At 36.2% G+C, this 12943-nt stretch overlaps 1 protein-coding gene across 3 annotated transcripts in view; it reads left to right on the plus strand.

The window, feature by feature from the left end:
* Window positions 1-10990, plus strand: part of LOC128014322 (N-acetyl-beta-glucosaminyl-glycoprotein 4-beta-N-acetylgalactosaminyltransferase 1) — a 158685-nt gene extending 147695 nt beyond the window's left edge. For all 3 annotated transcript variants that reach the window (XM_052597802.1, XM_052597803.1, XM_052597801.1), the window contains 9 exons: window positions 14-114; window positions 326-399; window positions 1274-2567; window positions 3232-3590; window positions 4639-4792; window positions 5027-5099; window positions 5752-5905; window positions 5989-6115; window positions 8903-10990. In XM_052597802.1, coding sequence (XP_052453762.1) covers window positions 14-114; window positions 326-399; window positions 1274-2567; window positions 3232-3590; window positions 4639-4792; window positions 5027-5099; window positions 5752-5905; window positions 5989-6115; window positions 8903-9017 — 2451 coding nt within the window. In that variant the 3' untranslated portion in view covers window positions 9018-10990. The remainder of the gene's footprint in view (window positions 1-13; window positions 115-325; window positions 400-1273; window positions 2568-3231; window positions 3591-4638; window positions 4793-5026; window positions 5100-5751; window positions 5906-5988; window positions 6116-8902) is intronic.
* Window positions 10991-12943: the final 1953 nt, after the last annotated feature.

The following is a 12943-nucleotide window of genomic DNA, read 5'->3' on the forward strand; positions in this document are numbered from 1 at the left end:
ATTTTGTCTGCAGGTCTATCTTTCTTTTGTCTATCCCAATGACTTCACCCGCCTCACACACATGGAAAGAGATAACAAGTGCTTCTATAGAGAGTCACCCATCTATTTGGAGAAGTAAGCTTTTATAGATTATATTGGCAATACATATATTGAAATAGTGTGTACAGTAAGACCAAGGACATTTATCAAGTCAATGTCTCAATGAAATGGTCCTCTGAGTCGTTATTTTCACTGAAACAGAGATGAATAAATACATTTCTTTAAAACTCTGTATTTCTGTTTTTCACAGACTTGATCTTTTTCTCTCCATCTCTATCTCTAACAGGTTTGGCTTCTATAAATACATGAAGATGGATGAGGAGGAAGATGACAGGCCATTCTTCTTCCCTAATCCTGATGGTGAGTTTTCATGTGTGTGATCAGTGATCCAGAAGAGGAATAACACTTCATTAGTGCATCGCTCCGTCACAAGCTTCTATGTTTGAACATGGCTGATATATTCATCAGGAGATAATGGCCTTAGGTTTGAGCCAGAAAAGAAGTTGTGTTTATTTTCAAAGGGTTAAGGCCTGGTTACATCGACAACAACGTGAAAATTGCAGACCAAAGGCGCTTTCATAAGACAAACAACATGTTGTTTAGGTATCAACATTCTAAACTATAAAATCCTGGTAACTGCCTATAAAATAACTGTAAAACTATTATTTAAACAACTTTACTGTTCAAATAGTGCAAGTTTTGATAAAAACAACAAGTCTGAACATGAACAGAAGACCGGCTGAATAAAAATACAAATTAATTCTCCAGTAGGTGGCGCTTATGGAAAACAGAAATACAATAGCTACGACAGTTACCTTGTACACAAAGCAGTGCACTCATAAACACGATTTCATTAAACGTAACCCATAGTTAAGATGAAAAGAAAATGCCATTAAAACATTTCATGTCAGTTCCTGTCAGATATGCATTCATATGCCCATATAAACTCAAGATTTGTATAAATCACATACCTGTACATGGCCTATTTCAGTGTCAGAAAAGTGTGTTTACAGGTAAGGTTTATTTCACAACTCCTACTGCAGGGTCTCTCAAACATATTGCGATTCCACTAGGTGCCACTTGTAGAAGTTTCATACTGCAGCTTTAAAGTCTTGTTATGAATAGACCTATAAGTTGCAAATGTCCAAGAATTATTTTTCAAGGTCTCTTTGCGAGCTTGGCCACAAGTGGTGGAGTTACACTCATATTGTTTGTTTTTGGCATTCTGCTTTAGATTTTCTTGAAGAAGAAGAGGGGGTGGATCCAGAGGATGAAGCACAAGTTGTTGGCACCCTGTCAGTAACAAAGACTGTCCAACCTAGCCACTCAAGTCACACCTCAAGCCCCTCTGATAAACCCATTCCCACAATGGTGGAGAAAAAAGAGGTAGAGCCAGGCAACCCAACATTTAGGAGAGAGCAAAGGCGCTTTTTCACAAGAGCAAGGCAAGTGGTTGGGTCTCAACCTCAAGAGACAGACCAAGGCACTCTGGACCATCAGGCTAAGGTAGGGTTACCAAAAAGTGAGAGTGTCGTGCGAGGTCGTTCTCTCACTTGGGTTCAAAGAGACCGCCGGGACCTCAGAGGGGGTTGGTCAGAAGATCGCTTACAGAAAATAAGCAGATCTGCTTTGCTTTTCCCGCCAAAATCCTCATTGGTGGCCCTCAACAGTCGTGCTAAACAAACCCTCAGCAGTCCTGCCCTCGCCGTTCCTTCCCCAGGTAACAACCATGCTCATGACAACAGCCACAATCCTGGAAATAGCCACACCAACAAGGAACGCAAGAAGGAGGACAACAAAATCTACGTCACAAGACCTCGCCCTGCTAAGGAGAAGCAAAGTCTTGTTTCACGCCAACCCAGAGAGGTCTTCCCGGGCGTTTTCCTGTACCAGAATGGCAAGACCACAAAGCTGGTGAACCTCAGTGCCAAACCAAAGCTCAGCAAAGGAGCTTTACGTGCATCCCAGTTATTTGCACGGTCTTCTCTGCATGAAAACAAGGTCTTTCCAGCGAGCCCCAACTTCAGCAAGCCAGCTGAAAATCCCATGCCCCCAAACAGAGCAGCAATCCCAAGCCGCTTTGAGAGAAGGATACGAGGCGTCTGGGAAAAACACCAGCGTCCCTTGAGGCCCATCGCAACCGCTCGACCACCTCCTGCGCCCACCCCTCCGTCTGCTAACTCCTCTGAGAACATGCCTCCAACTGAGCCTCTCCGTGTCACTTCCTACTTGCAAACCTCTGAGATTACCGAGTCCCAACAGCAGCGGCAGGACACGGACCCAGAACCAGAGGAGGAAGGAGGCCTTTCGGAGTATAGCTATGAGGATGTGGAGCCTCGTCCCGGGTGGGCGGAGGAGGCCATTAATTGGCAGAGGACGTTTTCCGTTAATAGCATGGACTTTGAGACATTGCGCTCTGACTGGAATGATCTCCGGTGCAACGTATCTGGAAACCTGCAGCTATCTGAAAGCGAAGTGGTGGACGTTCTTGCACAGTACATGGAGAAACTCAATGAACTTAATGGAGGGTGAGGCTGATGTAGAAACCAATATTTTAGTTTCCGATATATCTGTAAAATCAGTATTTACACTGTATATTTGTATTTATATCAGTATTTTTATATTAAAAACAAATTCTGCTGTGTAACTCTACAGCCATTTGCAGATTCAGAGACTTACACATTCAATTCACAATATATATCGGTAAATATCGGTTTTGGCATATGTATTTTTAGACACATTTAATCCACATTTGATTAGAAAATACTTGTAAAATATTAGTAGTGAATGCGTGTATTTATATTACCATTTATTGTTACAGTTCTTTATATCTTTTTCCTCACTGAACAAGTATTTGAAAATTCTCATAATTACTGTTATAACTAAATTCATACAAATTTCACTTGCAAATATTGGTAAAGTTCCTTTTTTGTTGTTGTTTTGCTGAAAATAATTTCAGAAAATTTTAAATAATTTAATTAGCAAAATATGTGTAAAATATTTGTTTTCAGTTTCTTTTACCTCTTTCCAACTGCACAGTTTTTAAGCAATGAAAATAATTACTGTAATTATTGTTGAAAATAGGCACCTTACCATTCGTTTACATTTAATATTGCACTGGTGTGCATTTTCAAGTAATCGTACAGCCACTCACTCCACCATGCAATCTCTTTTTCCCTCCCTCTTTCTCAGGATTTACACTCTCCTCCGCATTATAAATGTAGAGAAGCGGCGTGACTCTGCACGTGGTAACCGCTACCTGATAGAGCTGGAGCTAATGGAGAGAGGTCGTAAAGTGGTCCGTCTGTCTGAGTACATCTACATGCTGTTGCACCGTGGTCGGGTAGAAGACAGTCTGGAGAATATGGAAGGGGTCACAGCATCATCCCCCTCTTCCCCTATCGCCAGCCCACCTGCTCCACCTTCCCGCACACCTACCCGAGGGGCCCACGGCACCCCGCAGTGGGGCACAGTGTATGCCAAACCGCTCCTGTGCCAGCCAGTGATGCTGCAGTGGAAAAAGAATGTCATGGTGCATTTTGTGGTACCAGGTAAGTGATAAATATCTATCTATTTTTGTGAATCATGTACCCAGATGTTCCACTTTCCTGCACAGGTTATCTTTCAGGAATGTGATTTTTGTACTTGGGGGACCCCCCTCGAAACACGACTGGACTAGTTTTGAGTAGAAATTGGGTGGGTTATGTTGTGAAAACCTGGCAACTCTGGCTCTAACCTTGTTCAAACTCACCTGCTTGTAACTTTCCTAGAAATTACTAGTGATCATGAATAATTAGCTTGTTCAGGTGTGTTTAATTAGGTTTGGAGCCAAACTCTGCAGAGAAGTGGACCCCGTGGATAAGAGTTGAGAATCCCTGATGTGACTTAAATGTATCGCCATAAATCCTGTGCTTGTGCTCTGTTTAAATGCCACCTTGTTTGAGAGCACTGACATTTGTACCTCTTGGGGGCACTATATTTTAAAAATTCAAATAAAGGTTGGGACCTGCTTTGTTTTTCATGGTTGTTTCTCAATTTTCTTTCAATTTGTTTTGTGTAGCAGTGAATTTGAAAGGTTTTGCATGGTGGGTTAGTTGTGATTGGCAGATATGTGAAGAAAAAAATGTCCCTTGCCTGATCATAAATTCCAGCCGTGTACGTGGAATCTGTCACAGTTTGGATTGCAGTGGATTTGGATTTGTTTAGCAGAAACTCAAACTACAGGCAACCAGTTTAGATAATTCTCACTCGTAGAAGAAAAAAAAAAGTTGGTTTAAAGGAATAAACTGTTAAACTGTTGTATAGGAATAGTATTTGCTGATTATGTCCTCAGGCTATCTAAGATGAGGATGAATTTGTTTCTTTATCAGATTGGGAGAAATTTAGCATTACATCACTTGCACTCCAATGGATCCTTGAAATATTTTTTATATAAAATATAAAAACAAGTATATTTTTCCGTTTTTTTTTTTTTTTTATTAAGTTCTTCCCAAGTAAGTTTTCTGCTTAAGAAATAAAACAGCGAATCTTTGTTTTGATGTAGCTGATGTATTAATATTATGTGGTATTATAATGTATGTGTTGATTTGTTTCCTACAGTGAAGAATCAGGCGCGTTGGGTTCAGCAGTTCATCTCAGACATGGAGTTCCTGCACCGTGAGACCAAGGACAACAACTTCAACATCATCATCGTGGACTTCCAGAGTGAAGACATGGACGTGGAACAGGCTCTCAGAGAAAGCTCCGTTCCACGGTACGCCAACACATGCTTTCATGCCACTTTGTTAGTTTCTTCTTTATATAGAAACTTGCTATTGTGGGAAGTAGATACATTGCACTCCAATGTGCCAAACTTCTTCAAAAACTATATTAAATAGCAATTTAATTGAGAGACAAAATGGATATCAGATGATATCAGATGGACATTTGTGTATTTATCAAATAAACAGAGGCTTATTACAGTTGTGTTTTTTATTTTTGTACACAGATATGAGTATCTGAGGAGAGAAGGAAACTTTGAACGTTCTGCTGGGTTACAGATCGGTGTGGACACCATCGAGGTGATCATAAACTCACAGCTTTAAGATGATCAGATTTCAAATCGGATTTATTATGATTCCAAAATAACACATTGTAGATGTTCAGACATTCTCAGTAATGTTTCGTAGCTGTGGTAAAGTGCATAACAGCGCACAAATTGTTCCTGTCGGTGGATCTAGGAATGCCAAGGTCACGGGTTCGATTCATATGTACTGATGTAAAATGCTTTGGATAAAGTGTGAAATTTATACAGCATAAACAAATGTAGCTTTAGTTCCCAAAGACTTAAACCAAACACAAACTAACTACCAAGATTTACAGTCAATTGGAAAAAGATGCATCTTTCATAAAATCAGAAATCAGTCTGAAAAGCATGTGAATTTTTTTTTTTTTTATGAGTTGTTAACTCACACTTGCGGTAAATCCAGCATGAAGCAGCGTTATGTCACGGTTTCCCATACAGAGATTAAACCTGTAAGCCCAACACCAGTGTGATTATCAGTGATTCACAACCATTTCTAGGAATCCTCCTCGTGTTAATGAGTGTATAAATGTGGCTGGTGATTCACAGCTGTTGCTATAATGTAACTTAGAAAACAAAGATGATGAGCAGGATGTGTTTGATCAGTCGTGAAGTTCAGTGCTGTAGCAGTGTGGGCTGATGTTTTGCAGGACAGTCACAGTATCGTGTTTCTGTGTGACCTGCACATTCATTTCCCTCTGAACATCCTGGAGAGCATCAGGAAACACTGTGTGGAGGGCAAACTGGCCTTCGCTCCGATAGTGATGAGACTGGGCTGCGGCAGCTCCCCGCAGGAGCCTGACGGTACGACACACCTCACACACATGTGCTCAAAAACAGCCGCTCTCACACTGGACTTCATCGATCCCACGGCTCTGTGTCTGCAGGTTACTGGGAGGTCAACGGCTTCGGCCTGTTTGGGATCTACAAATCCGATTTTGACAAGATTGGTGGGATGAACACGGAGGAGTTTAAGGACCGCTGGGGAGGAGAAGACTGGGAACTACTGGACAGGTAGAAGCGCTTTCCAGGAAACAAGATTATTTAAAACTATTAATTTATACAATACAATCTAATGGTGCGTTCACACCAGATGCGAATAGAGCGTCTGGCGCGAGTGATTTCAACGTTAAGTCAATGCAAAGACGTGAATAGACAACCTGCGGCGTGTTTCGCGTGAATGAGGCGGCGCAAATGGCAAGTTTCGGGCATTTTGACGCGGATCCTGCTTGTACAGTATATATAATATTAATAGATTAACTGAATAAAGACCAAATATTAAATTTACCCCAAACGAGTTATATTTTATCTTGAACCACTAAAGAGACATCAGAGCCAGAGGCACATGTCAGGAGGTCTAGCAGAGGTGAGGCTGCTTTCGACGGATACATGAGCACTGAGCTCCCGCTGATCGTGTGGAGTCACCGTCTCCGAAATCGGCAAAACACATTATTTAACACTTTATAAATAAACCACAGATTTGAGTTTAAAACAACTACATTCTCACATGAAATACTTTTAAAACTACATTTCATGATACGATAACAGTAATATTCTGAAAGTCATCCGAATAAAAATGGTGGTTGAAAACAGTGTTCGAAATGAGGGGGGGCTGGGAGGATCCCCTGGTTTTTCATTAAAACTAAAATAGAAACAATATTTGACATAGCCCTATCTATTTTTTATCAAAGTATTGCGCTGCCGCTCCCATAAAAAGCTACTTCAAATTAAATGTGCGTCTGTAAATACGCTCAAGTGTGCCACACGTCGCTGTGTTCTGATCGGCTGGCAGAGTGATCCTTCCTCATTATTTTACCTCACGGTGACGGTAAGATAATATGTATTTGTTTTATGATTGTTTGGTACACCTAATTTACTGCTACTGAATAAGTGTTTATCTTCGAATCGGACACTCACTTTCATTATAATCTTGGTCTGTCAATTGTTGTTTTTTTTATCTTATGATGCTAGCTCACTATCGGATTGTTAGTTGTAAATTAACCATCTAACGTAATTCTGAGAAAAAAGCTAGCATTGCACCCATTCTGAATTAAACAAATAATTTTAAATCTAGTAACCTTAACTGCTCAAAAACAGTGTTGATTTAAATAAGGACATTATTACTGATGAAAATGTTCATCAGGTGAAGGTTTTTTTTGTGTCAACGATGACAAAGTAGGGTTGCTAACGTGAGACACACATGCATTGATTATTACGCTGAAGGCAAACATGCAGATCAACCGTTTTTGTTATGAATTGTACCCTATTTTCTGTTATTATGTATAGCCTAATACAATTAGTGTAGTATTGAAGGTTAAATGAATGCAAAGAGGCAAATTAAAGTAATTTTGTGGCCAGAAAAATTATTTCCATTTGCAATGCCATTGTTTACCCACCCTAATAAATATACATGTATCTAGTTTAGTTGCTCAAAAGAGTATTGCAGGTCCTAACTGCTTACTTACTTTTAGGTTTTACACTTGAATAAATATTTAGACATGATCAAACACTAGATTTTCAAATTATACATTAAAAAGATACTTGTATAAGCACACACAAGTGAATATTAATTAATGCAAGGAAATACTAAAGCTTCGACACAATTCGAACACTTGAAAATGCTGCGTGAACTCAACTGGCAGAAACCCCCCCATGACGCAAATTCGCATCTGTTGTGAAGTTAATTTCGCGCGCGAATGAAGCGCCTAAACTCAAAATGTTCAAGCGTCCAACTACGCACGAATAGAGCGATTTATTCACGCAAGTCGCGTCTGGTGTGAACGAAGCATAAGACATTAGTAGAAGTAGTAGTTCAGGAATTATTATTATGATGGTATAAGTTATTTATGGTTTAGAGACGTTGACTGTGATGTTTTGTTAGTATTATTATCAGTAATAATAATAATAATGATAATGTGTTTTTTTTGTAGTTCATTTTGCAGTTATAATAATAATAATAATAATAATAATAATAATAGTAGTAGTAGTATTTAAATTTTTAATGATAATTTAGAGAATTTGAAAGTGATGTTATCATTAATAATAATAATAATAATAATAATAATAATAATAATAATAAGTTAAATATAATTAATAATATCATTAAAATTATATTAAACATTATTATGTTATTAAAATGATGATTTGCACATTGATGTTAATATTATATAGTAATCATCATCATCAGTCATATTAAATATTATTTTATTATTAATATGACATAATATTATACAATTATGATATTGAATTGAGTTTCAGACTGTGACAATAATTTTGTTGTTGATGATAATATATAATATAACTATTAATAATATTAAAATTGTGAGAATTGTGAGATTTTCATAGTGTAATTATTTTTATATATTATTCTTAGATATAATTAATATTATTATTAATATAATATTGAGGTGAATTATATTTTGACATTGATGTTGTTGTTATTTTTATTACTAATAACAATATTTTTAATAAATGTTAAATGAATGTAAAAAATAATAATAAAAAATAAAAATAACTATATAAAATTATAATATTGAAATGACAAGTGAGGATTTGACATTGACATTAGTTTTGATGTTATAAAAATTATAATAATAATAAATGTTGTTACTGTTAATAATAATACAAAAAAGTTATTAATATTAATTAAATTATGATATTGAATAATAATACAATTTAATATATTATTAGTATTATTAATGAAAATATCGTTGAAAATAGATATTAATATAATTTGTAAATAATTTCAAATGAATAAAAAAAATACATTCATTATTAAATGAATCTCTCTCTCTCTTTCAGAGTTCTACAAAACGGTCTGGAGGTTGAGCGTTTAAGACTGAGAAACTTCTTTCACTACTATCACTCGAAAAGAGGCATGTGGAACTCACAGTCCAGTAAAGCTCCTAAAGGATAAAACTGAGCCTCGCTGAGAGACTTCAAACTAACTCTGCACGAGAACGGGACCTTAAAGGACCAAAGCGTTGTGTCTCTGGGACCCTTTGGTGAGGCCCGTCTCATACAGGAGGACCCGTGACACTGCCAAGCTGCTGTCCAAACTCACACTGGAAAGAGCCACAGAGACTCATTCACCGAGTGTGTATTTGTGTGTATCTCTGTCTGTTAGGTCAGAAGTGAAACTTGAGTGATTACTGAACATTTAAAGGAAATGGTTTCAATTTTAACTCCAAAACTAGCAGCTCAGGCACTTTGGGTCACATAGATATGGTTTGCACTTAAGATATTACCTGCTGAAGTTATTGTCTAAAGGTTTAGATGTGCGCTGGTACTTAGACGTCTGCTTTTATACAACTGTAAATGTCACTTCCTGTTCAGGAGCGACGCCTTCTTACACTTGAAATGATCTGATATGTGGCGACTCCTTTCTAAAGTCCTGCTGAACTTCTGGACACGACAGGACCAAGAATGGCCTGTCGAGCTATGATATTCAAATTATTCATCTTTGCATTTGTCTGTATGTCTGAGCTGCTTCCTTTCCTCCTTTCCGGTTGATTTCAGAAGAGGTTTGGTCTTTACTGGCTAGTTTCACAGATGCAGAAAAACCTTTCAGACTTCTGTTTTAGTCTGGGTTTTAGGCTAGCCGTAATCTCGGTCCCATTGATGCAGTAGCCATTTCTACAGAGCTTAACCGTGGGATAAAGATGTTCTTCAGAAGCTGTGTGCCTTTCTTTGATGTAATTTAACATGGCAGTCCATACAGGGTTAAGAAGGAGACCTGATGTTTAGCTGTCTGGGTTGTGTAAGTCCCCAAATAGCATTGTTTTATGGAGATGATTGAATAGTAAAACATGTTTAGAAAGAAAATAAATGTTTTTTAATCGAATTTTGGACTTGTCCAGAGTTTTCACCTATTGTTTGTTCCATTTTTAAAGAAATGTTCCAGATTCTTTTCACCCTCGAAAGTGGATGTTTTACCACATTTTAAAATAAGTTTGACTTCTTTCCCAGCTTGTACAGACAAACACAATTTGTGTTTACAGTAAAGGACATAAAACTGAAGTATATGGGGTACTAAATATAACATTGTAGATGTTAACATGAGACGTGTGGTAGAATAAGTTATTTCAAATGCTGTAAGAACCACATAAAGACGGTAAAGATGGCAAAAGATACCGGAAACTAAAGTGACATAACTATTAATTAACTACTTTTAAAATCCACCTTTGTTGGCATTCATCCACCTTAAACTGTAGCCCAAAGATAAAGTGTTGTTTAGACAGCATTACATCTCAAATAACACCTATTTTTCTGCGAAAATCATTTAAAAACCAAAAATAGCTGTAGTTTCAGCTATTGCATAGTCTGGTATATCTTGCTCCATATACTTCCATTGTAATTGCGTTACTGTAAATGCGAATTTACAATATGGACGAGTCTAAGTGATTTTTCGGTGATATTCGACTGTATTTTGTTTGACTACATATATTTGATTAAAACAATGTCTTACACTGATACGGGCAGCTTGAGTGTGTGAAATGATGTATCGTTATGTCACTATACCGTACAAGCATCTGCAACATACAAACGACCATGTTTACAAGCTGGCATAAAACTTTGACGTGTTTTTATTTCATATCAGAAATACCGAGACTTATAAAGTTCAACGTGTGCGTAAAACTTCATCTTTTTAAAGAGTAGCCTAAATGGAGATGTTTCTTTCTTCTATTCCTCGTCTTGGTTCGATGTAATTTCTGGCTGCCTATTTAAAACGAAACGTAGACAGGACACTAATACATTACGCTTAATACAGGGATCTGCATTACAAGGTAATTTCTGTGAAATTGTTGTGTTAGAAATTTTTCAGAATGTTTGCATTTTATTTTAACATTTTTGGGTTCCTTTTTCTGAAAAATAAAGTTGAAAGTTGAAGCACCTTGGGTATGTTTGTTTAATTACCCTTTTTGATCTTAGAAACAATTTATTATTCATATTTTTAAGCTCAACATGTATAGCATCACTTTAACAATGAGGTCGTGGGTAAAATATACATATTCTGTGAACTTAGTCATTTGGGATAACATTTTGTGGCTTCCAAATTTTAACGCACGTATTTGAAAAAAATTTTTTTGCGTCACATCTGCAATTCATTATGCAAAGTAAACCTGATGTTCAAGGTCATTAGCCAGGTTTCCTTGCGAAGTTGCAAATTTAATTTATTGCACAAAATGTAAATATTGCATAAAACAATTGCGGGAAAACAAGCACTGTTTCCATCCAATGAGTCAAATAGAACAAAATTGACACTTCCTGATAAACTGGCACTATACATCAAGAAAAGTAGGAGAAGCTACTAAATATAAAAATTTTCTTATATAATAAATTAATTGTACCTCAGAGCGAGCAGACGAATTGCAAAAAAATGAAAGTGAATGCTGCTCCTATATAGTGTAGGACATTTCTTTGAAGCAATAACACAGAATTACTTTGATGACAGAATTGCTCAGGCATTTCCGAAAGACCATAACAACATTTTAAATGGAATGAGATACACATATGACTTTTTTGTAAAATACATTTCCATCTCCCATTGTTTGCATTAACTCATTTTCCACACAAGTCAAAAACCACCTCGAGTGAGCGTAAAAAGGATTTTTTATTCAAAATACAGCATTTGCAATCCTCATTTCTGATGCGATACTTTAAAATGTGCATACAAGCAGGATCATGGAAACCAAAGTCATAGCAAATCCACTGCCCATATATCTTTGAATGCACAATCTCCTGTTAGCTTAAGTACACTTTAAATCACGACTTTATTACACAAGACTGAACATGAGGCAATGAGCACAGTCAAACTCTGATTCATAAACCCAAAAATAAGCCTTAGGTAATGATTCAGAGTGTGAGATTATGGGTCGAGGATTGGTGAATAATCTATATTGTGATTCTCCTTAAAAGTATTAAACATGTAAACTATTATTGCAAAAGTCTAATGCTTGTTCACATGATCTTATAGGCCTACAATGAGCATATATATATGTATATATACATACACTACAGACCAAAAGTTTGTAAACATTACTATTTTTAATGTTTTGAAAGAAGTTTCTTTTGCTCATCAAGCCTGCCTTTGATCAAAAATACAGAAAAAACTGTAATATTGTGAAATATTACTACAACTTAAAGTAATAGTTTTCTATTTGAATATACTTTAAAAAATAATTTATTCCTGTGATGCAAGGCTGAATTTTCAGCATCATTACTCCATTCTTCAGTGTCACATGTAACATCAGTCGATCACATGATCATTTAGAAATCATTCTAATATTCAGATTTATCATGAGTGTTGGAAACATCTCTGCTGTCTAATATATTTGATCAATAAAAGGTTAAAAAGAACCGCATTTATTCAAAAAAAATAAACTAATAATAATATATTTTATTAATATATTTTCTTTACTATCACTTTTTATCAATTTAACAGATCCTTGCTGAATTAAAGTATTAATTTTATTTAAAAACAAAAGAAAGAAAAAAAATTTACTGACCAGTAGTGTATATTGTTATTACTAAATATTTATATTTTAAAAACATAGCTTCTTCTTTTTTTTCTTTTTATTCATCAAAGTATCCTAAAAAAGTATCACATGTTCTGAAAAAATATTAAGCAGCAGAACTGTTTCCAACTTTGATAATGAATCATCATATTAGAATGATTTCTAAAGGATCATGTGATAATGATCCTAAAAATTCAGCTTTGCATCACAGAAATAAATTATCATTTAAAGTATAATAAATGTAAAAATAATAATATATCACAATATTACAGTTTTTTCTGTATTTTTGATAAAATAAATGCAGGCTTGATGAGCAGAAGGAGCT

The sequence above is a fragment of the Carassius gibelio genome, chromosome B25 (genome assembly GCF_023724105.1).
Source record: "Carassius gibelio isolate Cgi1373 ecotype wild population from Czech Republic chromosome B25, carGib1.2-hapl.c, whole genome shotgun sequence".
NCBI lineage: Eukaryota > Metazoa > Chordata > Actinopteri > Cypriniformes > Cyprinidae > Carassius > Carassius gibelio.